Genomic DNA, 26,406 nt, shown 5'->3' with positions numbered 1-26,406 from the left:
CATGAATGCATTATTTTTTTAATGAGCCTCATCAGCATGGAAGCTTGTCCTCTGGAATGGTGGCTGAAGCATGAAGGGGCATACGAATGTTTAGCACATCTGGCATGTAAATACCTTGCAATGCCGGCTACAAAAGTGCCATGCGAATGCCTGTTTTCACTTTCAGATGGCGTAAATAAGAAGCAGTCAGCAGTATCTCCCGTAAATGTAAACAAACTTGTTTGTCTTAGCAATTGGGCCAAGAAGAAGTAGGCCAGAGTAGACTTGTAGGCTCTAAAGTTTTACATTGTTTTGTTTTTGAGTGCAGTTATGTAACAAAAAATCTACATTTGTAAGTTACACTTTCACAATAAAGAGATTGCACTACAGTACTTGTATGGGGTGAATTGACAAATACAATTTATTTTGTTTATCATTTTTACAGTGCATATATTTGTAATAAATAATATAAAGTGAGCACTGTACACTTTGTATTCTATGTTGTAATTGAAATTGCTATATTTGAAAATGTAGAAAAACCTCCAAAAATATTTAATAAATGTTAGTTGGTATTCTATTGTTTAACAGTGCGATTAATCAATTGTTTTTTTTAATCGCAGTTAATTTTTTTAAGTTAATCGCGTGAGTTAACTGCTATTAATCGACAGACCTAGTTTACATTTAAAGTTTCCATTTAAAAACAGGTAAATGTGCCAAGAGGTTGGTGTGATTGGTATAGCTCTTAAAAGTACAAGATACTTAAACTTGTTTACATTTGTGTTATTGATGTATAGAAAAAGTCAGTAGTAGATCTTAACATTTTCAGCATTTTTACTTCTTCCCACTACACTATGTGCTACCTTTCAGCCTTTTTAAAGTGTTGCTTTAAACTTCCACCTGTTGAAGCAATGTGATGAATTGACTTTGTTTTTACATAATGACACGCAAGCTTTTTGTCTACCTAGAAGAGCAAAATAAATGAGTTTCAACTGTACAGTTACTAGTCTGTAATGAAAGGTTCCTAGTGACAGTATAAACCAGGGTGGATAAAAATCAATGATTTTTTTTTTTAATAATTGGATTTTTTTATTCAATTTTTTTTGATAAAATGCTTTCGATAGGTTTTGTCCTCAAAAAGATACATTGTAGCTCAAAGATATTTCATCATGGAATAGGGATTATAAATTCTAATTCTATAGTATGAGACACTATATTCATGTAATGTTTAAGAAAAGTTTTGTAAATGAGTTCCAATAGTTCATGGATTAGGGACCCAATTTTATGGGGTTCCACAGGCTTCTGTATAGATTATTTAGGTTAATCTTTTTATCTACTCAAGGGGACTCAGTGCTCAGTCTAGAAGATACCGTCACAGATGCTTAGTTTTGCAGTTCTCAAACTGTGAATTTGTGTCTCCAGAAGTAACATGTTTGTTAACAGCAAAAATGTTTTAAATAAATAAATAATATATAGAGGTGAGAAATAACAGACCTCAACTCTGTTGTCCCTCTGCAAATTTATGTACACGGAGTCAATCCCTTACCTCTCTCTAGAAGTGCAAAGTTTCAAAAAGTTCAATGACTAGAAGATTGTTGGGGGTGGAATAGATCTGGACAAGGAGAAGAAGTTTGGAGATAAATGTGAGAAGCAAAGGATGTGCTTGTTTTGTTAAAATATTATATGTTTGCTGTTGAAGGGAAAAAAAATCCAGAATACTTAACGTTGTTTCAGTTAAATAAAACAATTTAAATGTCTGTCTGGTGGTGTTCTCCTAATACAGTATGGCAAGAAAATCCTCCAAATATTAACGATTAACCTGTTGAACTGGAGATAGTTCATCTCCCAATGACTTCATAAATATCTGCTTCAATTACCTTTGGTAAATGAAATACCCAAACAATCATTTAGTTTTACAGCTATATCAGAAAATAAATCTGAAAAGTTTTCAAAATAAATCACTGTTTAAAAATGTATAGTGTGTACCTTCTAAAAATGAAACCTACATCTATCTCTGAGTTGTGAAGAATATGTATTAAGGTTATAACAACCAACAAGAATGCACTTTTATGTAGAAATCTGTGATTAAATCGAGTCTTCATGACTAGTGATTTAAATCAAATCCACCGTGGTATAAACCACAAAGCTTGACTGTTTTGCACAAGATCGAAGTGCAGCCTTACAATATATACTGTTACAGTGTATAATTCTGTAGGGGCAACAGAAAGGCCCTCAGTGTTTTGATAGATTTAATGCTTTGTTAAGGCTGACACCGATTTGATTCTTTCTAATGGAATTTTTTTTCTCTTTCCTATAAACTGAGTATTGCCAATGCCTAACATCCACAAATCATAAGATTTTAAAAATATAATTGCGTGTTGCTTGCCTTTGAGTCATAATTTTTTACCTTCAGGGGGCAGCTGCTCATCCTAAATTTTATGTGATGATCCCAGGTTCAAAGTGCAACCGTAAACACAAATACCTTCCAGTTTGCTACTCTGCTTACACTCTGTCTCCTGGGGTGCTCCTGTTCTATCCTCCATCCTGACTAAACAGGACTGCCAGTTACCCTGTTCACATCTTCTTCCATGTTCCCTCGCAGTCTTCTATTCCCTACACTCACTTGTCCTTCTTATTTCCTTCCCTTTTCCTTGACAGTCCCCTATCCATCACATTGTACTGCACTCTTCTCAGCATGTGCCTTATCTTCCCTGCCTTTTCCTGAACCCCCGATTCTTCATAGTTTCCTGTCACGTTTTCCAAGGCCTTGGCTACACTCGCGGCAGCGCTGTGAAGCGCGAGTGTAGTCACGCCGCCAGCGCTGCGAGAGCTCTCTCGCAGCGCTGCAAGTACTCCACCTCTCCGAGGGGAATAGCTTGCAGCGCTGCGAGAGAGTGTGCAGCGCTGCAGGCGCTGATTACACTGGCGCTTTACAGCGCTGCGCTTGCGCTCGGGGTGTGTGTTTTTTCACACCCCTGAGCGCAGCAAGTGCAGTGCTGTGAATTGCCAGTGTAGCCAAGGCCTAACACATTCATCTTCCCTGCTTGCCCCTACAGTATCATTCCAGCACCTCCATGTTCTGGCCCTCTGAGGTCAGGCTGGCTTAATTTCTCCCACTCCCACTGGAAGCTATGGGAGGTGTTGGCCATCTTGCCAAGGTCAGTCTGTGACTTCAGTGCTGCTGACAAAAATTAGAAGCGGCGACCATTCTTCGGAAGGGCAAAACTGTGAGATTTAAGGCAGTAATCAGAAATAAATGAGGAGGTACTATTGCCAGTCTGAGACAGCCAACAATCATAAATCAATCCTCCAGTTCCCCCCAAAATGTGAAGCCAGTTGCAGGATTGGGGCCTAAGTGAGCAGCAGCTACCTGCAGAGGTCTCGGAATTGCTAAGTGTTCATGGGAGGAACTGAGGTGCGTGTGAATGTTCTCCCTTGTCCTTATGGAATGATTTGGAGGAGGGGGGAGAATCTGAAAGGAGCTCTTCATGCAGTTCCCCTGCTCCAGGTTCTCATGTATTAAAGTGAGAGGGGCTGATCTGGGCATGTAACCCCTTTAGCTGATTTACTGTATTGTTTCTAGTGGCCTTACTTTCTTTATTAACTTAAACAGGAACATGTCCAAGAAAGGAGGGAAACAAACCGAAAAAGGAAGGAAAGTACATGTACCATGTAAACGAGCAAAGGTGGAAGCATCTTGCCCTTCTTCACCTATGAACTATGACAGCCCAGACAGTGTCTTTGAAAGTTTGATCTTTCCCATCGAACAAGAGGAGTTCTTCAAGGAGTTCTGGGAACAAAAGCCACTGCTTATTCAGAGAGATGACCCTTCAGTGGCTGCTTACTACCAGTCTCTCTTCCAGTTAATGGATTTGAAGGAGCTGTCCAGCCAGGGTTTATACTATGGAAGAGATGTTAATATCTGCAGGTGTGTGAATGGAAAAAAGAAGGTTTTAAATAAAGATGGCAAAGTGAACTATATGCAGCTGAAGAGAGACTTTGATCAGAAAAAAGCAACGATACAGTTTCACCAGCCTCAGAGATTTAAGGTTAGATCTACTGTTGCCCCATAGATTGTGGCTCATGTCCTGCTTATGTGTTTTTGTAAAATATAAATGCTGCATATTACTTAGTTGCTGTCTTATTTGCCTCAGTCAGGCTGAATGCACAGTGTATCGTAGTGTATCACAATGTATCTTAATGAAATCAATGAGAAATTGGTTTAAGCTGCTGGCCAGCAGGCTGTGAACACCAACTACTTTATAAATGAACTATCTGAATTAAAACACTGTTTTATACTTTGCTCTATGCACCATCCTTCCATGCTGTAGCAAGAGGCACATCTAAAAGCTGATCCAGGGTGTAAGAAGATTAGAACTCCTCCTTAAAAGCTTGTTTTGTTACCATCATTATAATTTAGGGAAAGATAAACACACAAACTTAATTATTACCCATCTTTATTTTCTTCTTAAAGGTCACCACCCACCCTTTCTTGTTATAGTTTCTGTGTGCAAGTGCAGGTTTTAATACCGGTTCTTTTGAGGCAAGGCAAGGTGTGAAATATTTCCAAAACACTCCACCTTCTTACAAACAAAACACACTAGTATTGAATTACAGCATAGTTAGTAGCATGCTGTCCATTTTAGCAACTGCTCACTCTGCTCTGGCTAGGTCTACACTACCTGCCTGAATCGGCGGGTAGAAATCGATCTCTCGGGGATCGAATTATCGCGTCTCGTCGGGACGCGACAATCGATCCCCGAATCGACGCTCTTACTCCACCAGCGGAGGTGGGAGTAAGCGCCGTCGACGGGGAGTGCGGAGGTCGATTTTGCCACCATCCTCACAGTGGGGTAAGTCGGCTCCGATTAGGTCGAATTCAGCTGAATTTGCGTATCTTAAATCGACCCCCCCCCCCCACCATAGTGAAGACCTGCTCTCTGTCTTTTTCTTACTTCTTAGCATTCATTGTGCACTGATTTAATCAGTAACCCTGGGAAGGAGAGGATGGTTCCACATACAGCCTACAAAGGGATGAAATGTCAATACTCTGGGATGGGTATTAGGCACAATTATGTCAGTATATAGTTTAATTTTGTATTAGCCTCTTGGGAGGTATACCTGTTAAAATTGTGCCCCAAATGTAAGATCTTGCTTAGGCTATTTTTGATTTCACTGTATTCTTGGGGTGCAGTGTCATATTTGGCATTTGAAGATGGAGTGGATACTGCAGTCTAGTTAGTTGAATGCACATAAATTGATAGCACTCCTTTGCCTCCTTGTATAAGGGTAGCTGGTAGGCAAATTCTGTTTCAGGCTATTTATTGATTCTGGACCCAGAAATGAGTGTAATTCCTTAAGCATGTCATGTCTGTCAGATGTGGGTGACGGCAGTGTATTTTAGAACTCATTCATGCAATTAATAAAAAGGGTTTAAAAGGAACTAGAGCAGTCATAGGAGGAACCTGCTTTGAGAACATAAGGCAATAATAAAAGCACAGTTTGGATAACTGTAATGCCAAACAATAACTAAACTCAGCAATGTTGAGACATTCCATGTTTGGATTGTTTATTGGTATGTTGTGTGGTTGGCATTAAGATTTGGCTTTACGATATGAGTTAGAGAAATTTCATGTGTGCATTGTATGTCTCTTTTTCCCCCCAAACAGAAGGGGTGTTTTGGTGGAGGTATAGTGTAGCGTAACTAACCCTGGTGAGGTGCTATCATTAGGGTTTGAAACTTTAGACCATCAGTGCTAAAAGCATGAGATTTTATTAGTTGAACTAAAATGCTTGGGGTTAAAATTTTCACAAACACTTAAGGCATTTAGGGGCCCATGTCCCCATGGGTTAAAGAGCTGGTTTTGGGAGGGAAATGTTTTTTTTTTTTTTTTTTTTTTTTTTTTAATGAAAAATATTTTTGTTGCTATTTTGAAACATCTTGACCTGCTCTAAAACTGATTGAAAAATGGGATTAATTTATTGTGTGAAAACTTTCACAAAACATTCTTTTTTGTGGTTGAACAATCAAAATGAAGAAAAATTTGACAGGCTCTAGCTGGAAATTGTAAAAGACTCAAACCTGTCCTATGAACTAGCCACAAGGACTCACATTCTCTTAGTGTGGGTTATATTTAGGATAACTGGATAAGCGTGTGTATCTGTGTGTGTTTAGGGAGATAAGGCTGGCTTGAGTCTTTGCTTGTTTATAAAGGATTTGGAGGAAAGTGTGCATGCGTGTGTTGCGCACACACAATGGTTTGACATGAAAGAATCTTTAACTGTAAACCAACAGGCTTTGGCAGTGGTAGTATAATAATTAGTATTCAACATATTTCACAGAGTAAGGCAGTTCTTTTTCATTTCAGACATATTTAAAAGTATCTTCCAACATGTGTCTCTGCAAGTCTGATTTAAAAGCTAAAATACATTTTTGGGGCCTAAATAAGAGGGTAATTCTGTAACACTGAAGAATAGACACTAGAAGTTCTAACCCCAAATATCTTTAAATTATATTTGGGGGCATACCACTAAATATCCAAATGTTGATGCTAGGAAAGGTGAGAGTAGATTGGGAAGTGGGGGGGGGGGACAATGGTCAGAGATTCTAGCCTAGTGTCATTAGAACGGAGTGAATAATGGAAGAACTTCCGTTGTTTTCTAAATGCGATTTGATTGTGTTGTATTTGGTATCTTTAGTAACAGGGCTGGGACCTTTTACACTCTCTGTATGATCCTACGCTGTATAATAGAGACACTATGTATAGATTTCATTAAGATATTATTCACAGATTGACTGACTCTGGCTTCTTTTTCCCTCCCCTTAACCCCATTGTTTTTAGACTCTGTAGAAATGTAGAAATAATAGAGAAGGGAAGGTACCTCTACCTTGCTATTCTCCATAGCAGTCAGGGCAGCATATCACCTCCAGATTGGCAGCTGGCTTGCTAGTTACCTTCACAGCTGATTTTTTTTTTTTTTTTTTTTTTTTTTTTTTCTGCTGTTCCCCAAAGCATTCAGCATGGACATGTTCTAGTGAGGCAACTGGCATCCCTCTCTAATAGGACCTCAAACTTATGGTGGTTGGCAAACTGCCTTTACAATTTCTTAAGTTCCTCTGTGTCTGAAATCTGGGAGAACTGATTCTCATAGACTCATAGACTTTAAGGTCAGAAGGGACCATTATGATCATCTGGTCTGACCCCCTGCATGCTGCAGGCCATAAAACCGTCCCTACCCCTTCCCTGGACTCTGCTGATACCATAGTTAGAGCAATACATCAAACATTAATTTAAAAAAACAAACGCCACATTTGCTTTTAGCAGTGACATTTATTTGTGATAATTTCACTTGCTTTCTTTAAAGGATGAGTTGTGGAGGATCCAGGAGAAGCTGGAATGCTACTTTGGCTCTTTGGTTGGCTCCAATGTTTACATTACTCCTCCAGGGTCCCAGGGTCTGCCTCCCCACTACGATGATGTTGAGGTGAGAGAACAAGCTTGCAATCTGTAAAGTTACAAGCAGCTTTTTCAAGTATGTTCACTTTATGGAAGTCATTAAATGGATCCATTTAATAGAGACAGGTTTATGCCCTGTCTAGGTATAGATTTGATCAAAGTAACCTACAAGGATTTTTTCATTTTAAAGAAAAGTATTGAGTAATTTGATGGTAATATCCTGTTAAATGTGCTTTCCAGAACTGTTGTGTGAGATTTTTCAGGTGATGCTGACAAGCTTCCCAGCAGCCTTTATCTTTCAGTGTAGCAGTGTTACACGGCAGTGGTGGTGGTGGTTTTAAAAAGTGACAATGTCAGGTCAAAAAAATCAATTAAAAACTTCCAAACCTACCTTTGTTACCAATAACACATCAAGGGCCTGATCCTGAGAGAGCCTGCTGACTTCAGGGGGAGTTGTAGGTGCCTAGCACTTCTTGGGGTCAGACCCCTACAATTATTAAAACTGTAAAAACTTGGAAATCTTCTTTTCTTTGCAATTTCTTCAGCTTGTACAATAGAAATAGACTGGTCACACTCTGGTACTTGTTTAGTAGCACAGCACTACAATGACTAGTTTGTAAATGCTGCCAGGGAAGACTTAAATCTAGATGTGTCTTTATTGTACTTTTAAAAATAACAAAAACATTTATTACATTTTATAAAACTTATTAAAATATCAAAACCTGAAGTTGGGAACTTATGCTGCCCAACTCTCTCTTCTTTTTGCTGTCCATGTTTTAAAAATAAAGCAAATATTTCCTAGTTGGTTTTAGAAATATTACAAATAAAAGACATAAATGTCTCATCATGAATTAGAGGTTGTTTTTATTTTATTTTTAATTTCACTTCAGATAAATGCATCTAGCAGTTTTGTTTGTTAAAGGAATTTTAGCTACACACAAACATACTCCTCAGCTACCTAGCATGTGCAGAATGTACCTGTCAGCTGTCTGCAAAGCCTTCTGATAGAATTCAGTGTCCCATTTGGAACTGTTACGCGACTAGGTATTTCACACGCTCTGTGTTCTTATGTGACTGGCAGAGAACAATTTTTGAACTTTATAGAGCTCTGGGTGTCACCAGTAAGGCCATCACTTTGACTTTTTTTTGTCTTTGCTACCTCTCTCTCTCACTTGGTCCCCTGGGTATTTTCAGAGTTCAAAATTTGAGCAGCTGGAGGTTTGAGGCGCAGAATGGCTTTTTGATACATATTGTTTTGTGGCCCTTTGCAGGTGTTTATTCTTCAACTGGAAGGAGAGAAACACTGGCGTCTCTACAAACCTACTGTGCATTTAGCTCGAGAGTATAATGTTGAATCAGAGGATCGGATTGGGAATCCAATACATGAATTCATATTAAAGGTACTGGTATTTGCTGCACATGGCTTTCTTGGCTTTAGCTGTGAAATATATAGTGTCATAACTTTATTTTTTGATACATTGTTTAAGAAGAATGCCCTGAATGTGTTTATAAAAATGACATTCAGAGCACTGGAAACCGTCTGGCGTATAAGGCAGTCAGGTATCCTATAGGCAAATTGGAGAATCAGTATTTGGTCCTATGAATGCATTAAACAACACTCCATATTTGCATACCCAGGGTCCTGGTTGCATGTTTGGTGACTTTCATTTCCTATGTTCTTTTTCTTTCTGGATGGTCTGTTGTCGAGTTTCTGTTGCTTTGTGAAATGTCTCTAACAAGCATATACAGACCTCTGTCATTCTCGCCTAAAGATTAAAACCCTTACTAAACAAGATTCTTCCTTTGCATTCCTACCTGTCCTTTACAGACAGTCCAGTGTGGAGACCAGTAAGAAGTTACACCATGCCAGAGTCCCTAGTCATTGTTTCCAGAAACAATAGTGGATATCTGGTGACATTTTGGTGCCAGTTTGTTTAAATTTTCAGTTGCAGCCTGTATCTGTGGAACTTGGTTGTCTTCATCAGGGAACTGTAACAGCACCTCAGACTCCTACCTGTCCCTTCAACTCTGGCTGGCCCCCTGCTACTCCCAGACCAGGGACGGCCTGGACAAGGTTGTTACGGTGCCGCCCGCGGTGGTTGCGGACCTCCAATAGTGGTCCCTCCAGAGCAACATGCTCCGGGGAATCCCCTTCCGAGACCCCTCTCCCTCACTAGATCTAGTGTCGGATGCCTCGGACCTGGGCTGGGGAGCCCACGTGGGGGACATCAGGACCCAGGGTATGTGGTCACCCGAGGAACTGACCCTGCATATAAATGTCAGGGAACTCAGAGCTGTGCGCCTGGCGTGCCTGGTCTTTCACCAGCACTTACAAGGGAAGGTGGTCAGAGTCCTCACAGACACCACCACTGCAGTGTATTACATCAACAGGCAAGGGGGCATGCACTCCAGGGCCTTATGCCAGGAAGCCCAACTCCTGTGGGAGTTCTGTATAGCCCACAACATCCTCCTCCGAGCGTTCCACCTACCCGGCGAGAGCAACACGCTCGCAGATCGCCTGAGCAGGGTGTTCTCACAACAACACGAGTGGTCCCTGCACAGGGAGGTGGCAGAATGGATTTTCCTTCAGTGGGGCACTCCCCAGGTGGACCTATTCGCCATCGCTCAGAACCGCTTGTGTCCCAGGTTCTGCTCCAGAGTGATAGAAGGCGATGGGGCCATGACGGACGCATTCCTGCTTGATTGGTCGGGGCCCCTGATGTATGCCTTCCCGCCCTTCCCCCTCATAGGCAGGGTCCTACAGAAGGTGAAGTCAGACGGGGCGAGAATTATCCTGATAGCCCCGGATTGGGCCCGTCAACAGTTGCAGTAGGGTCCCGTACCAATCTTGGCGGCCCCCCCCTCGCAGGCTGCCGCTCCACCCGGACCTCCTCTCCCAGGAGGGAGGTAGTCTCCTCCATCCCGACCTGGGCCCGCTCCACCTCACGGCGTGGCTGCTCCGTGGCTAGATGCGGAGGAGGGGAGGTGTACCGAGCCTGTTAGACGTGTCCTGCTTGAAAGCAGGAAGTCGTCCACACGGAGGACCTACCTGGCCAAGTGGTATCGGTTCTCCTCCTGGGCGAGGGAGAGAGGCTCCTCCACCACGTCCGCTCTGCTCCAGCTGGTCCTGGACTATCTCCTGTTCCTTAGGACCCAAGGGCTAGTTCCCTCCTCGATCAGGGTGCACCTGGTGGCCATTTCGGCCTTCCACCCTCCGGTGGCGGGACAGTCAGTGTTTTCCCACCAAATGACTGCCAGGTTTTTAAAGGGTTTGGACAGAGCGTTCCCTTATGCTAGACCCCCGGTTCCCCTTGGGACCTGAACTTGGAACTGTCACGCCTCATGGGACCTCCCTTTGAGCCCTTGGCCACTTGTTCCTGGTCCCACTTATCTGAGAAAGCCACCAAAAATGCCACTATCACCTCAGCCTGCAGCATTTCAGAGCTTAGGGCGCTCACCTCGGAACCCCCGTATGCTGTCTTCCATAAGGGGAAGGTGCAGCTTCGCCCACACCCGGCCTTCCTACCGAAGGTGGTCTCGGCGTTTCATATGGACCAGGACATTTTCCTGCCAGTCCTGTGTCCTAAGCCCCATTCCTCCAATGAGGAACGACGCCTACACATGCTAGATGTGCGTAGGGCGCTGGCCTTTTACGTGGATCCAACAAGGCCATTTCGGGCATTTCCTCAGCTTTTCATTGCTACGGCTGAGCGCATCAGAGGGCAACCGGTTTCCACCCACCGGATTTCCCACTGGATCACCTCGTGCATACGCACGTGTTATGGCCTGGCTGGGGTTCCCCCGCCTCCTATTGTTAAGGCGCGCTCAACGAGAGCCCAGGCCTTGTTTGTGGCCTATGTGGCTCATGTCCCCATTCAGGACATATGCAGGGCTCCTACATGGTCCTCTGTCCACACTTTTTCATTGCACTATGCGATTGTCTCCCAAGCAAGGGATGACGCTGGGTTTGGTAGGGCAGTGCTCCAACCCTTAACCTTTATCATTTAGAACTCCTAGCCACCTCCGTCAGGTATAGCTTGGAGTGACCTACTGTGGAATACACAGGAGCAATCACTCGAAGAAGAAAGGACAGTTACCTGTTCCGTAACTGGCGTTCTTCGAGATGTTGCTCCTGTCTATTCCACATCCCACCCTCCTTCCCCTCTGTCGGAGTTATCTGGCAAGAAGGAACTGAGGGTGGGGGGAGCACACAGCCCCCTTTATAGCGCGATATGTCGGCACCACTCCAGGGGTCGCAGCGGTGCTCCCCCACTATGGATGCTGCTAAGGGAAAAACTTCCAGCACTGGTGCATGTGGCGAGCATGCACACCTACTGTGGAATAGACAGGAGCAACACATCTTGAAGAACGTCAGTTACGGAACAGGTACCTGTCCTTTGATAACTCCACAAGTTGATCCTTTCTAGTTGTGATAGATAATCAAGACAATTTATTAACGGCAGAGGGAAGCTTGTTTAAAAGGTAAGTGGATCACATGTGGTTTACCTATGACAAACCACAGCTCTTTATAAATGGACAAACATAAGTGATCTTGCTAAATCATGTGAAATTCTGTAATTGGAGGAGACCTTTAATTCACCTACTTGAAGAAGCCATTTGAAGAGTTATTCACTTAAAATCTTTTTTTTTTTTTTTATGCCCACTAATCTGCCTAAAGAGTGGTTTGAACCTGGGAATTAAATGAAATTTAAGATTAAAATTTATTTTGTATTTTACCATAGTTATTTTATGACTCTCTCTTGGAACACGTTGTCCAGGTATTCAGAATTTAATGGGAGAAGCTGTAAATTTAGCTTTATTTGCAGTAGCAGTCACATATCTAATTATTCCTGAAATTGATTTTAAAGTTAACCAAATTCTTGGCAGTGCTTATGTAACATTTGATCTTGGGAACTGAAGGGTGTGGTTTGGTAGTGGCATGTTCTTGCAGAGCTGTGCTGGGCCTGAAATGTTTTTTTGTGATGAGTTTTTTAGTGGTGCAAATTTTTTCTTCATGGTGGTGGTCCTTTGTCTGTCTGTTCTCTGCTCCCTCATCTTTATTTTCTGTTATCTCCATTCTGCTAAATTGCATCACTTTTTTAAAGAGCCCTTTCTCACATGGATTAAGACAGGAGGATGGGGGGTGTGGCAGGGGGAGGAAGGACGGGTGGTCATTTTGTTTAAGACCTGTTACTAGAACTGCTTAAACTGTATTTAAAAATACATTAGTACCTAGCATAGATGGGTTTTATTAGCTTTCCTAGGCAACTCTAGGTTTTTTTCTCCCCCCCCCCCCCTTTTCAAGGGTGTTAGGCTGGATCCAGATAGCATTTCACTTGTTTGTCGCTCTTCCACTGGCTCACTTTGAAGTGACTGAGACTGGCCCATTGACATTTTGTGTGTACCTAGTTTAATGAGCATATTAGTAAATTTTAATTTGCTTTTGACTTCACAAATAATAAGGAAGAATTTAATTCAGCTGTCAGGCTCTCCAGCCTTAAGAGGTCCCCTTTCATAGCTCTGCTATGTGGCATGTAAAGGAGGGTCTATTGTATTGCATGATTTTATATTCAACTGTCAGCATTGCTATCTAAGGAGTAATTTCTTTATTTTGCTAACATTGCAGAAAGGTAGTTACCAAGAGACTCAAATACTTAATTGTGTTTTCCTTCTATTTTCTTTTAGCCAGGAGATTTGTTATACTTTCCAAGAGGAACTATCCACCAAGCTGACACTCCTCCGGGGGGATTGTATTCTACTCACGTGACCATCAGCACCTACCAAAACAAGTAATTATTCTTTACCATTTTCATTGCGTGGCGTCCTTGGACAGTTTGGATAAATGCTAACGGTGACCTAAAATATGTGTGTTTCAGAGAAGTGGTGCTATCTGTTGGCTAGAGCAAAGGCTTTGTAGTTTGGGGCTCTTGGGTTCTGTTCCTTGTTCAGCTACTGAACTTGCTGTGTGACCATTGACAAATACCCTAGCCTTTGTGCCTCAGTTTCCGCATCAGTAATATGGGGATAATACTTTACCTGCCTCCCTTGCAGGGCTTTCGTGAAATTTGTTTGTTTGTAAGGTGCTATGAAATCTTCTGATGAATGATACCATAGAAGTGCAACACTGTAATTTAAATCTAAGCCAGTATTCATGTAGGAGTAATAAAGGTCTGGGAAAGCAAATCATTAGTTAATTGTTGCATAAAAACATAGCAAGTAGGCTGCTTTTAACAGAATCATTTTTAATTACTTACTTACTACTTATCAGCTGGGGACTTTAGGTGGAAGATAAATGACAAGTACAAATTCAGTGTTGCATTTTATACAGTCTCTCACCAACTGGAGAGGTTATTGCACATTTCTTAACCCAGAGACTATTAAGCACATCAAGGATGAGTTGTTAGTTTTTCTCTCCTATGCTGCCTCCACCAGGCACCCAAACTTTATTATTTTATTATTATATGGAAATATACATATCTCATAGAACTGGAAGGGACCTTGAAAGGTCATCAGTTCCAGTCCCCTGCCTTCACAGCAGGATCAAGTACCATCACTGACAATTTTTTGTCCCAGATCCCTAAATGGTCCCCTCAAGGATTGAACTTACAACCCTGGGTTTAACAGGCCAATGCTCAAACCACTGAGCTATCCCTCCCCCCTTTTTCTTAGCTGCAAACCATCCCTTTATAAAAATATCCTCATGCTTTTCATCTACCCCTTTCAGCCTTTCCCCAGAGATCAGCTTCCACCTCAACACTGTTTCCTACACCTTCCCCCTGCTGGTGCCTTTTCCCACTGGGGGATCGCTGCTCCCACCTAACCTGTTTCTCCACTGCTGGCCTCTGAGTCAATGGTCTGGGTGAGGAATCAGATGTGGGAAGGATTTCTAGCAGTAGGGGGTGTCTCATCCCCTGCCCATATTCCAAAGCAACACACAAACCTAATATACAACGTTTCATAGCTGCTGGAAAACCTGCTGAACCCTGGAGTAGCACTTCCTACTTGATTCACTGGTGACCCTGTAAAATGACCAGCTTTCAGATTTTCTCCACCTGGTTCATGTTCTAAAGGTTAAGCTGAAATGGCTTTTAGCAGAGGACATGTCTCTCCCATACAGTAGGTGAGTCTTTACTGATTTACAGTGGGATTCAGTTTTGGTAATCAAAAGTTACTTTACAATGCGTTTTCTGCTTGTATTATGGAGAGGCAGCATTAGAACCATACTTCCTGAGCTGGTTTGGCCTAGCAGAACTCATGCTGTCTTGTCATGGTGTAGATTTTGCTGAGTAAGTTCACTGCTTTATGGATCCACTTGCAGTGATCAGTTTTTATGATCAGAAGAGGAATTGCTCAAGTCAGTCCTTACAACTATTATATCATCTGTCAAATAGTATTGAAAGAGGAGGATTTACACTGGATTGCATCAGATCCCCGTCACATAATTGCTGAAGGCCTGAGAGGCTGGTGTTGAGTGAACATAATCCATCAGCTATGGCGTAAGGCAATGCCAGTTCACTCAGTTACTTGTGAAGCAGTACCATCAAGGAGCATGTTCCCTAGAGTGTTCTGAGAATGAGCAAGAGGCTAGAAGAGTGCTGTTCCTTTAACAGGAAAAGCATGCCCTAATATTTATCCATGCTCGTCAGGCTATTGGTAACTAGAAGCTTCTTTCACATTCTCTCAAGAATCCCAGGCAGCATGAGCAGCAATCTTAGGAAAAGCTGCTACTTTGTATTTCTCATCCCTGGGGGTAAAGCGACTGACTATAAATATCAGGAACGTGTGGTACGTGCTGTTTGTTTTGGGGAAAATTTCCAAGAGCTCTTAAAATGCAACAATCATCATAGTCGTCTTTTGTGCTCTTCCTTGGCGTCATGATCAGTGTCTCCTGTAAGCGTTGTTTTCCTTGGCTGAGTGACTGAGGGCAATGGAATGAATGTGATGTTTACTTGCAGTCTTAGGTCTGGTCTATACTACCCGCCTGAATCGGCGGGTAGAAATCGACCTCTCGGGGATCGATTTATTGCGTCCCGTCGGGACGCGACAATCGATCCCCGAATCGGCGCTCTAACTCCACCAGCGGAGGTGGTAGTAAGCGCCGCCGACAAAAAGCGGCAGAAGTCGATTTTGCCGCCGTCCTCACAATGGGGTAAGTCGGCTGCAATACGTCGAATTCAGCTACGCTATTCACGTAGCTGAATTTGCGTATCTTAAATCGACTCCCCGCTGTAGTGTAGATGTACCCTTAGCTTGTGTTCCACTGACTTCACAGAGGAACAGCAGGATGGGGGTTTGATTATGTAGGCAGTTTAATATGGCTGGGTGTCTGCATTCATCCAGTAATATGTATACCCAAGAAGTGGATATACAGAATTCTAAATACACCGCCAGCTGTAGTGGTGTTGCACTCTGAACATATATTACGCACAAACAACTGTTATAAGAACACTGAAGGTTGCAAAGTTAAGCACTCAAAAGGAAATGCCAGAATTGAGATTCTTGTGCAACCTTAACTTGCCCCCTTGTGCCTGTGCCTCAATCTGTGCCCAGCCAGTGCCAGTCTCTGTCCTTCCACCCCCACAAATTAAACTCCCAGTCAGTTTTTCTTCCCCCTCTTCTCAATTCCCAGGCCCACCTCTTGTCCCCTCTGCATTTGAATCACACTGCTTCTTCCTTCCCACTGCCTGGAGGTGGGGAACCACTGAGAGCACAGGAGAAAGTCTCCTTGCTCTCAGTTTTGGTGCCAGGCTCTATCACAGAGCAGCAGTTACAGAGAGAGTCTGCCTTTGCCCCTTTAGACTTGGGCTGAAGCTTGCTCTGTTGCTCTATGGGGATGATGCATGTGTAGCCAGGTCACACTAGGAGCTGTGAGGGGAGGGAGTGTGCTCTATGAAGATGGAATCTTAGGAGATTTTAGCTGCTGGCGTCCAAGAAGTTTCTACTGAGCATGTACAAAGTACAGTTTTTCAGAGGCTTCTAAGGTGGCCAAATTTAGGTGGATTTTTCATGGGGATGGCAAAAGACACATCCCTGACACAAAGACCACTCCCTGCTGAATTTCAAATCCCTGCGCCAAAGCATGGAGTCTCTAGAGCATTTCAGAGAAGCGATCTCCAGAATTTTTTTCCATCCTTCATCTTGGAAACAGCTGAACTGTTTTGGTTGAAATTATTCAAAACAATTCAGCCTGAGGCAGACACCCACATGGAAAATTTCAGCCCAAATGTTTGGCTGAGGTTTGATAAGTAATAGAGAACAGGGTCTTATAATAGGAAATGTTGGGCAACCTTAGTAACAAGCAGCTATTGCGCACACAAATAGGAAGGGCTATGTGCATATATACGCACAAATTAATTGAATGTGGTCCTTTTGAAAATGTACGTGTTTGCGTTACATGTTAATGTGTTTATAAAATTACCTGAAAATCCCTATTTTAAGGTTAACTATCTACTTTACCAGTGCCCGCTCTTTCTCAGCGTGTTTCAGTGGCTGATGATGTCACTCCCTGCCATGTGAGGGGAATCTTTGGATCGTCCTAATAATGTAGTTGTGGGGTTTTCTTCAGCTTGGAACTCCCATTATTTCACTGTCCTATTTAGGCTGCTGGAGCTTCAATTTCCTGGTGCATACCTGGTCTCTAACTTGGCTCTGCAATGCAGCCATGCAATAACAATGCAGCTCATGGTAGTGGGAATGGATTATTTTTTAAAACAAGGGTCAGAGCCGCCTCTATTTAGAGTGTAGCAGAGGTAGGAGGGAAGGGGAAGGTCTAAGATGGAAGCTGCTCCGGTGTTTAATTACTAACATCAGCCAAAGATTCCTTTTTCACGTACACCCAATGAACAGCAGCAGTTGGGACATGTAGGGAGAAAAAAATGGTAAACTTTTCTGAGTCAGAGGTGGTGGCATTATTATTCATGTATCACTTGTATTACAGCACTGCCTAGCGCAGTGGTTCCCAAACTGTGGGGTGAGCCCCGCAAGGTGGGCACTGGAGGACAGTGGTGGTGGGGGGCCCTAGCCAGTCCCTACGAGGGGGCGGGGAGGGAGCACCACCCAGCCCCAGCTTTGCTCCAGCCTGGCTTCAGACCCCGGCCACATCGCTGCTCCTGGCCCCCACTCCCAGCCTCGGCTCTGCTCCTGGCCCAGTGTGGGGAGAAGGAGGGAGGAGAGGAGAGTTTGGCTCTCATAGAGTGCAGTGGGAGATGGCAGCCATTGTGAACGAATTGTGGAATTTTTTGAAGATGATTATTCAACCGCCCCTGAAACAAAAACTTTCAGCTGTGGGAAATAACAGCAAAAAATCACCATTAATCCTAAAACAAAATTTTCAAATGTAGCCACTGCATAATGGTTCAGTGATTTTTTGGAAAGCTAGTCTGCATTATTTTGTTCTGACCACTGGAGTCAAAGGTCTGACACTGTGCTCAATTTCTTAAATTTTTCCATTAATTTTAACTTGTACAGTAATGGATTTGTGGATTTATTTGTAAAGTCTCCATACCGAAAGAGTAAGTGCGGTAAAGTTGGGAAGGATACCCTGTATCGTTCAGACATAACTAAGAATCCTTAGCTTTAAGTGCAAATCTAAACTCCACATTAACAAGCTGTGACCAACGCTAATAAAGAGAATCTTGCTTTATCCAAGTTAGCTATGCATAGCTTCCACTCTATATAGACGAGAAGCAGTTAGATAGTCCCTTTGAGCCTTATTTCAGTATCACCATTTCAGGTTTTTGTTTCCCTCCACCCTGCAGTTCTTGGGGAGATTTCTTGTTAGATGCGATTCCTGGGCTTGTGTTTGATACAGCGAAGGAAGATGTGGCTCTACGGACAAGTATACCAAGGCAACTACTGATGGTAAAGAGATGAGATTGTGAGGGGAAATGTAGCATGAACTTCTGTATGTTAAAGAAATGTTCAGGAGAATGCAGCTCAATGCAGCTCTCTTGGGGGAGAGGGATAGCTCAGTGATTTGAGCATTGGCCTGCTAAACCCAGGGTTGTGAGTTTAATCCTTGAGGGGGCCATTTAGGGATTTGGGGCAAAAATCTATCTGGGGATTGGTCCTGCTTTGAGCAGAGGGTTGGACTAGATAACCTCCTGGGGTCCCTTCCAACCCTGATATTCTATGATTCCATGATAGCCCTATTGACGTGTTGGCCCCATCACGTAGTACCAAAACCACCTCCTTTTGAGGTTTGCAGTTCACCTCCATTTTCAACCCCAAGGAATAGGCCGCCCACAACCATCTCCTTTTGAGGTTTGCAGTTCACCTCCATTTTCAACCCCAAGGAATAGGCCGCCCACAAGCTGTGTCTAGGTTGTTGAACTGCTCTCTATATATCCAACATGATCCCAAGCTGCAACACTTTTTCCTCTCAGTCGTGGTGGTGTTTTGGGGTCCCTCTCAGGTGTCACTTCCTTCTGGCGGAATTCTTAGTGATGCTAAGACTTGTTTTCACTACCGGGGTAAGTTGACCTAAGTTACACTACTCCATCTAGGTGAATAACTTGATTTACCCCGGTGTCCTAACTGTGCTGCGTCGACGGGAGATGCTCTCTAGTAGACTTCCCTTACTCTTCTTTGGGAGCTGGAGTACTGGGGTCGACCGGAGAATGTTTTGCCATTGATTTTTTTTCACTTTTTCATGTAGTTCAAAGGGATACTGACAGCCCCAAATGTGAGCACTCTCCTCATGCTACTTCAAAGACTCCACACAGTAGCATGGTTCCCAGCATCTGTAATGCTTTGAGGATTTTGACCCATCCCTTCTCTAATGAATTAGGATTGTCTCTGATGATTAACTCGGGCTCATTTGTGAGGATCTGTGTGTGTTCAGCAGGTGGATATAGCTGACTCAACAAGGAGATTAAGCAGCTTTCTGAGAAGTCTTGCAGACCGGCTGGAAAACACCAAAGAACTGAGATCCTCGGACATGAAGAAGGATTTCATCATGAACCGATTACCGCCTTTCTTGGGGAACAGCTCTGATCTCTTGGCTCCAGGTGGCATTTAAGTTTACTCTTGATTCCCTTGGTGGGGGATTATGATGACTATCTGCATTGTGGTAGCATTAGAGGCCTCGGTATGGGAGCAACTCCCCATTCCGGTAGACACTTTGTGTGCACACCAAATGCAGTCCTTGCGTGTAAGGCAAGAGCCAACAGGTGGATGCAGCAGACAGATAGGAGCACAAGGTAGCAATGAGATGGTTATAATTAGTGTAATGAGCTCTGATGACAGCGTGTCAGCTGCCTAACCATAGCACCTGACTTGGCACTGGAGGAAATTTCTGAAGTTTTGCAGCAAGTGCTGTCAAGTGATTAGATCACAGGGATTGCCAGGATTCCTGCCAGTCCTTCCTACCCCTTGCTCTGCCACTGACTGTGTGTGTGAATCCTGGCAGGTCATTTTATCTGTGCTCCAGTTTCAGTTTAGCCTTCTGTAAAATGGGGCTAATCCCCAACCTTCCTGAAAGGAGGGATGCTTTGAGGCTTAACTAATGTCTGTTGTTTAACGCATGGATCTCAAAGCAGTTCAAGGTGCTGATTTGGGCAAAGTGATAATAGTAGATTCTTTACATATGATTTGAATTTTGAACCGATTACTTTTCTATTTAAAATGAATGAAGCAAATGTTTAATGTTGTGCTTGATTGTTAGAATTACATATTTATTCTAAGGGCATATTGCTTTAACTGGTGGAGGTTGTTGCTAATATGCCAACTTGCTATTGTATCTGATGAACCTGAACGTAAATGCCTCAGAATCTGAAAGAATGCTCTTTCCTCCCTGTATCTGAGAATAAGCAGAAGTCAAAAGTAGAGCTATTCATGCTTAGACTTTAAGCTACAGGAAGAAAAAAGCTAAACAAAATTTTCTCAGCAAAGATTGGTTTGGTTTCCTTCCTTTCTGAAGGACAGTGTGTTTTTCTCTTAGGAGGAAAATTACCGAAATTAGACAGCAAAATCAGATTGCGGTTTAAAGATCATGCCATAATTACAGTGGAACCTGATCAAGAAAATTCTGTAAGTATAATGAAACTGTCTCCATAGGTGTTTGCTGCTTTGTTGTGCTGTCCTGGACTATTTGTAGGAGTGTTTGTTTAGTTGCCCAGCATCTGATTAGGATTTGTTATGAGATTTCAATGATGTAATGCAATTTTGTTCTACAATGTAGTGTTTTCAGTTTGAAGTTCTACAAAGTAGAATTACTCAGGGATTTTGTGTACCATACACAGAGCTTTCACCAGGAATTGGCAAATGGCCTTAGATCCAGAAAAAGCCTGGTACCATATACTCGGATATCTCTTGCCGCTCTCTGGCAAAGGAGATTTGCTTTTGAAACACATTCTTTTCAAGATAGGACATTAAATAGGATTTAAAGTCACTTCACCTCTTTGTGCTTCAGTTTCCTCCTATCTAAAATGGAGAGTGTGATCCTTACCTCTTTTGTAAACAGCTTTGAGATCTACTTATGAAAAGCACTATATAACAGCTAGGTCATATTATTTAAGACCTTGTGCAAGAGGGTGCAGCTCTGTTGACTTCAGTGGGGCAGCCATGGCCTGCATTATGATTGTAAGTAACCCTCTGTCTCTGTTACCCTTGGCCCTGCCATGCTGGCTGTGGGTACTGAGTTGTTCCATGGAGGAGATGGTAACATCGTGGTCTCTGATGAGTACTCTTGACACAGTGTAAACCAAGGCCTGCTGGTAGAGGTTTTTTTTTGGAGGGGATAGGGGTTAGTGGAGAAAGGATCTAAATTGACAGTTGTAGAAACTAGTCTTCTGTCTACAGCACAGGTACAAGAGGTAGTACGAGCTTCCTTGCCTTGGCAAGCCGTGCTTGGATTGGAGGGTTTACCCTTAGGAGTCAGAGGGCAGCTGACTCTCTGTCACAGAAACTACTACTTGCAATTGGCAGACAATTGCCCCCAAGAATCTGACCAAAGGCCTGGAATTTGTGAGATAGTGATCCAAATTCGGATTACTACTGGCCTAGGCCCACTTTGGGCCTGTGATGTAGACAAGATACGTAGCCTAACAAGCCATCTAGTCCTTTATGAAGGCCCTGCAGCATGTGTACCCTGAAGGAAAGTCCATGTTGTAAATAACTTAAGTTCCATTCTGTAGTCTTAACCTATTGATGGCTTTAGTTATGGAGGCTCCATGGTCCTTTCAGCCTCACATGGTCAAGGGGAGACTAGATGCCTGCCCTAACACACACCTGGTCAGCATTGTAGGCTGAAAAATAGAAGTCTCTGAAAGTCACTTCTTCAAGACTAGCATTCTGCAGCCTCGTCTCCACTAAAGCAGGTGGCATCCGGACTAGGGTGGGTAGTTAAGAGTTCCTGAGTTAGTCTTAAAATGAGCTGCTTAAATAAGGAGGTAATTAGATGTGATCAAAGCAATTAACTTACCCTGTCTTGTATGATAATGGTTTTCCTCCTGCTGTCTTTTAGGATGAGCTTCGCAAAGAGATGGTTTATGTCTATCACTCTTTAAAGAACAGGAGAGAGAGGCACATGATGGGGAATGAGGATGATGACACTAGTGAAGAAGGGATATCTGAGGTTTGTTGTTTATTCTGTTTAGTTAGATATGCTAAGCACTGATGGGCATGCCCCATAACCAGCCCTAAATGTATAACAGAGCAGACTGTACCCCTGCAACAAAAGGAAAGGAAGTTCTACAGCTTCTCATGTTTAAATTGTTGTTTCCCCAAGTTAGGGTTCATGTAGATTTGTTCTGCAGGTTTAATTCACTTGCTCTCTAGTCAAGATGTGCTGGAGGATTAGCAGAAACTCATTGTTTTTCTCACCCCACTTCTATGTGCTCTGCTGCCCTCTCTGTCAAGACTAGTCGGACATGAGGGGAAGGGGCAGAAGCCAAGTGAGGGCACACTGCACCCAACTCTAAAAACCAGCCAGAATAGCTGGATGTTTCTACCAGCTATTTCACTGCTGTTTGTTTTAACGCTAAAACAACGAGGAGTCTGGTGGTATCTTGGGGGGGAGGGATAGCTCAGTGGTTTGAGCATTGGCCTGCTAAACCCAGGGTTGTGAGTTCAATCCTTGAGGGGGCCACTTGGGGATCTGGGGCAAAATCAGTACTTGGTCCTGCTAGTGAAGGCAGGGGGCTGGACTCGATGACCTTTCAAGGTCCCTTCCAGTTCTAGGAGATGGGATATCTCCATTAATTTAAAAAAATTTAAAATTTAAAAAAAATTAATTTAAATTTAAAAAAATTTAAAATCTTAAAGACTAAGTTTTTGTGGATATGCCCAAATTAAGGTGCCGCCAGACTCCTCGTTGTTTTTGTGGATACAGACTAACATGGCTACCCCTCTGATACTTGTTTTAACACTGGTGACAGTTCAAATGTTCACCATTAGGTTCCACAGTCAACACCTTACTGAGTTAAATAGCTGTGTTTCACCCATAGGTCTTCGTTTCTCTCCATCTGTTTGCAGACTCTGGCAGTGTCATTCAAAAGGGTTTACTCTGGGCAACAGAGCTAATCAGTTTTGTTTTTTGTTCAAATAACCTCTCACATTCTATAGAGACCAGACCGTGTGTTGGCTCTGTCTGACCCCCCGCACTTCACATTTGATGTGATTTCTTAAAGCTCATGCAATAATTAAGTTATGTGCCAACAGAAAGTGCTGCTTTTTTTTTTTTTTTTTTTTTTTTTTTAAATCTAAACTTCATGAAGATATCTTCCTTTTGAGCGCCTGTGATTGGTGCTTTTATCACTATGCCTGAAGGGATCCTCCCTTTCTTGCTCAGGACAATATTGATGACTTCAACAGTGTGACTAGCCTTCGCTTCATTTGGGATCGTGTATATTTTACTGAGCAGAGTGTCAGTGCCTCTGGGATGTGTCAGAATGTCTGATTAACATCAATCTGAACCAACTAAAGCTTTGACCTGGAAGAGTTGAGAATGCAGGATTCTTCAAAAACAGCTACGCTGTACAAAATATGTGGAGGCAAAAGATATTGTAGGCTATTTGTCTAGCACTTGTTTTTTGCTTTGGTAATTGGAACCAGGCTTTACATAGGGTTACCATATTTGAACATTGAAAAAAGAGGACACTCCATGGGGCCCCGGCCCTGCCCCAACTCCGCCCCTTCCCCTCCCCCGGTCCCACCCCTTTCCCCACCCCCGGCCCCGCCCAACTCCACCCCCTCCCCTGAGCACCCCACATTCCCCCTCCTCCTTCCCAGCCACACGAAACAGCTGCACCAATTCTAAAGTCAGGCACTCCACTAGTATAGACTCCCATGACTTTAATGAAGCTGCTCAGTGGAGGATCTGCCCCGGCGCTCAGTTTTTGGGAGCGGTCAGGACACGCAGCTCACACTGTTCTGTTTCCCAGCTCCCCAGATGCCTTGGAGCACCCAGTTCTCCTCCCTGCCCGGTAAAATCCCGGACATTTTGAGCTATTTAATTCTTTAATTCTAAAACGTAATTCTTTATATGTAGTGAACTTTGTATTTTCGTTTTGGCATTGTGTTTGCTCCTAGGATCAGGGGCAGCCAGGGTCTCCACGTGCTGGGCCCGCCACAAGCTGGGAAAAGCTCCAATGGGAGCTGTCGGAGCCAGCCCCTGCAAGCCCTGCCCCCGCAGCTCTGATTGGGCAGGTATTTCGCAGTGATCCACCACACTGCTGTGTCTCATCACAAATGGGGAGCTGAGTGCCATACAGCACACCCCAGCCCCAGGAGCTCTGATCCACTTGCAGGCAAGGCAGCCCGATGCCCATCGCAGCCAGAGCTCTGATCCCTCTGCACACTCCTGCCTTTTTCACACTGCCCTCCCCTCCTCCCCCACCACAGTCAGTGCTTTTTGGCGACTCCCCGGAGCAGCTCCCCCAGCGCTGCCCCCCACCTGTGCAATCAGCGGCGCATGGTACTCCCAGCTTTGCTGGCATCCCTGGCTTACCTTAGAGCAGGCTCTGGCGACTGCTGCTGCTCCCTGACTCTTCGGCTCTGTTTAAGAGCCAAGCTGCCCTAGTGCTACCGGCTTCAGGCACTTCTCCTACCTGGGCTCCACCTGAGCTGCTCCTCCCAGCTCAGACTGTAAGAGCCGAGCTGCTGGCTTCAGGCAGCCCTCCCCTACCTCAGGACCCAGAGCTGGCTGGACACATCCCTTCCCCGGCTCCAACTGAGCTGCTCGGCTCCGCCCCCTCAGACTTACAGAGCAGAGCTGCAGGAGCCAGCGGTACCGGCTTCAGGCAGCCTCCCCCCCTGCCTCGGGACCTTGCACCGTGGGTGCAGCTCAGCTGGAGCCGGGTAGGAGAAGTGCCTGGCTGGGGGCTCGGGGTCCGGAGGCGGGGAGGGGGTGCTGCCTGAAGCCAGTAGCGCTTGCTCGGGCAGCTTGGCTCTGTAAATCTGAGAGAGGAGGAGTGGAGCAGAGCCACAGGGGGAGAGGAAGTGCCGGCCATTTTCCCGGACATGTGTGGCTTTTCAGCAATTCCCCCCGGACGGGGGTTTGATTGCTGAAAAGCCGGACATGTCCGGGAAAAAGAGGACGTATGGTAACCCTACTTTACATATGCCCTCATAACTCTTGTATGTGGGTTATATAACTTAAATTTTGCTGTGCCACCTCAAATAGTCTCACTTTGATTGGCATTTTAATGTAATAACACAGGCCCTGTTTATACTAGAGAAATTTGGTGTGCTTGACTATCTCCTGTATTTGTAGCAAACCATGTGTCTATGCTTACGATTTCTTCCCTGGCACACAGGGATCCTGCACTGGCTTTGGGATTAGACTTCATCTAGGCAAGTCTAATCATCGTGTGCATCCAAGGCAGGGCCTGGCACAAATCCCACAAGGCACCTGACATTGCTGCAGTGAGGACTCAGAGTAGAACAGGGTCACAGCAAAGCCCCCCCTCATATATCAAGTATCGCCATGGTATGGCTGATACATCCCTTGAGAGCTCCACTGCAGGGGCAACTGCTGAATTATACAGAGAAAAGATGAAAAAACAGCAAGAAACAAATGACAAGAATGAAAGTGAAGCTCTGTCTCTCCCTGTGCACTCAGCCTAAGGGAGGATGTGGTCAACGGAAAAACCTTCAGGCCCATGACGTCTGTGAGCACAGGTTGTGGCTATCTACACGTGGTCTTTAAAGTAGGCAGTGGTGCAACCCAAAAATATGAATGAAGTAAATGTATGTAACACTCTCCCCCCCCCCCGAGCCACTATGCACTGGGGATGATAGTCCAGATGTTAGCACGTGCTTCATGTTCCCAGAACAGGATACCTACGGTGGATGCTCTGCACTGTTGGTGTTTGTGTGTTAAAACACACATGATGTTGTAGGAGAGACTTTGTAAAATATCTGCATGTTGTTTCAATTAGGCCTCAATTCTACCCTTGCCTGATTTTTTTTTGGGGGGGGGGGGTAATTTTCTTTTTAGACTCATGGATTACGTTTTCCTCTATCTCACATGGATGCATTGAAGCAAATCTGGAGAAGTGCTACTGTTGCTGTTAAGGAACTGAGCCTTAAATCAGATGCAGAGAAAGAGAACCTTGTGTTATCACTCTGGGCTGAATGTCTCATCGAGGTAATCTGAGTCTTTAAAAAATCAGCCATGTTCCTGGACCCTGACATTTCAGCCTTGGAGTATGTACTGACAAAGGACCATCTGAGTCCTCCTCTTCTAGGGAGCTGCTGCCTTGTATTGACAGCAAAGTAATAAATGGCAAATTGTACAATGTACAATCTAGTGCTGTATTTCTTTTTTAAAGAGGCTTCAAAATCACCCTCTTCTGCATGCCTTAGGGAAATCTAAATCCAAAAGGCAAGGTGGCTTTTATGCCTTGAAATTTTAAATGTAAAATGAGGATAATTTAGGCAGAGGGACACAGTAAGTGTAGCAGAAAAGGAGAAGAATTGGTCAAAAATTATAACCTCATCATAGCAACTGCAGATTGAGCAGTGAAGCCTA

General features: G+C 43.8%; 1 protein-coding gene across 4 annotated transcripts in view; it reads left to right on the top strand.

Annotated features, from left to right (window-relative positions):
- The window catches only part of RIOX2 (ribosomal oxygenase 2), a 31,969-nt gene extending 5,792 nt beyond the window's left edge, over nucleotides 1–26,177 (top strand). For 2 of the 4 annotated variants that reach the window (XM_034791452.1, XM_034791454.1), the window contains exons 2-10: nucleotides 3,590–4,025; nucleotides 7,342–7,461; nucleotides 8,705–8,833; nucleotides 13,119–13,222; nucleotides 18,191–18,293; nucleotides 19,276–19,441; nucleotides 20,374–20,462; nucleotides 21,898–22,008; nucleotides 25,873–26,177. In XM_034791452.1, coding sequence (XP_034647343.1) covers nucleotides 3,594–4,025; nucleotides 7,342–7,461; nucleotides 8,705–8,833; nucleotides 13,119–13,222; nucleotides 18,191–18,293; nucleotides 19,276–19,441; nucleotides 20,374–20,462; nucleotides 21,898–22,008; nucleotides 25,873–26,031 — 1,413 coding nt within the window. In that variant the 5' untranslated portion in view covers nucleotides 3,590–3,593 and the 3' untranslated portion in view covers nucleotides 26,032–26,177. Of the gene's footprint in view, nucleotides 1–1,840; nucleotides 1,859–3,589; nucleotides 4,026–7,341; nucleotides 7,462–8,704; nucleotides 8,834–13,118; nucleotides 13,223–18,190; nucleotides 18,294–19,275; nucleotides 19,442–20,373; nucleotides 20,463–21,897; nucleotides 22,009–25,872 lie in introns of those variants that run through there. The other 2 variants (XM_034791462.1, XM_034791470.1) reach the window with 2 other exon arrangements.
- Nucleotides 26,178–26,406: the final 229 nt, after the last annotated feature.

Source organism: Trachemys scripta, chromosome 1 (assembly GCF_013100865.1).
Source record: "Trachemys scripta elegans isolate TJP31775 chromosome 1, CAS_Tse_1.0, whole genome shotgun sequence".
Lineage (NCBI taxonomy): Eukaryota > Metazoa > Chordata > Testudines > Emydidae > Trachemys > Trachemys scripta.
Note: the sequence above shows the minus strand (reverse complement) of the source record. Positions and strands in the feature narration are given on the sequence as shown.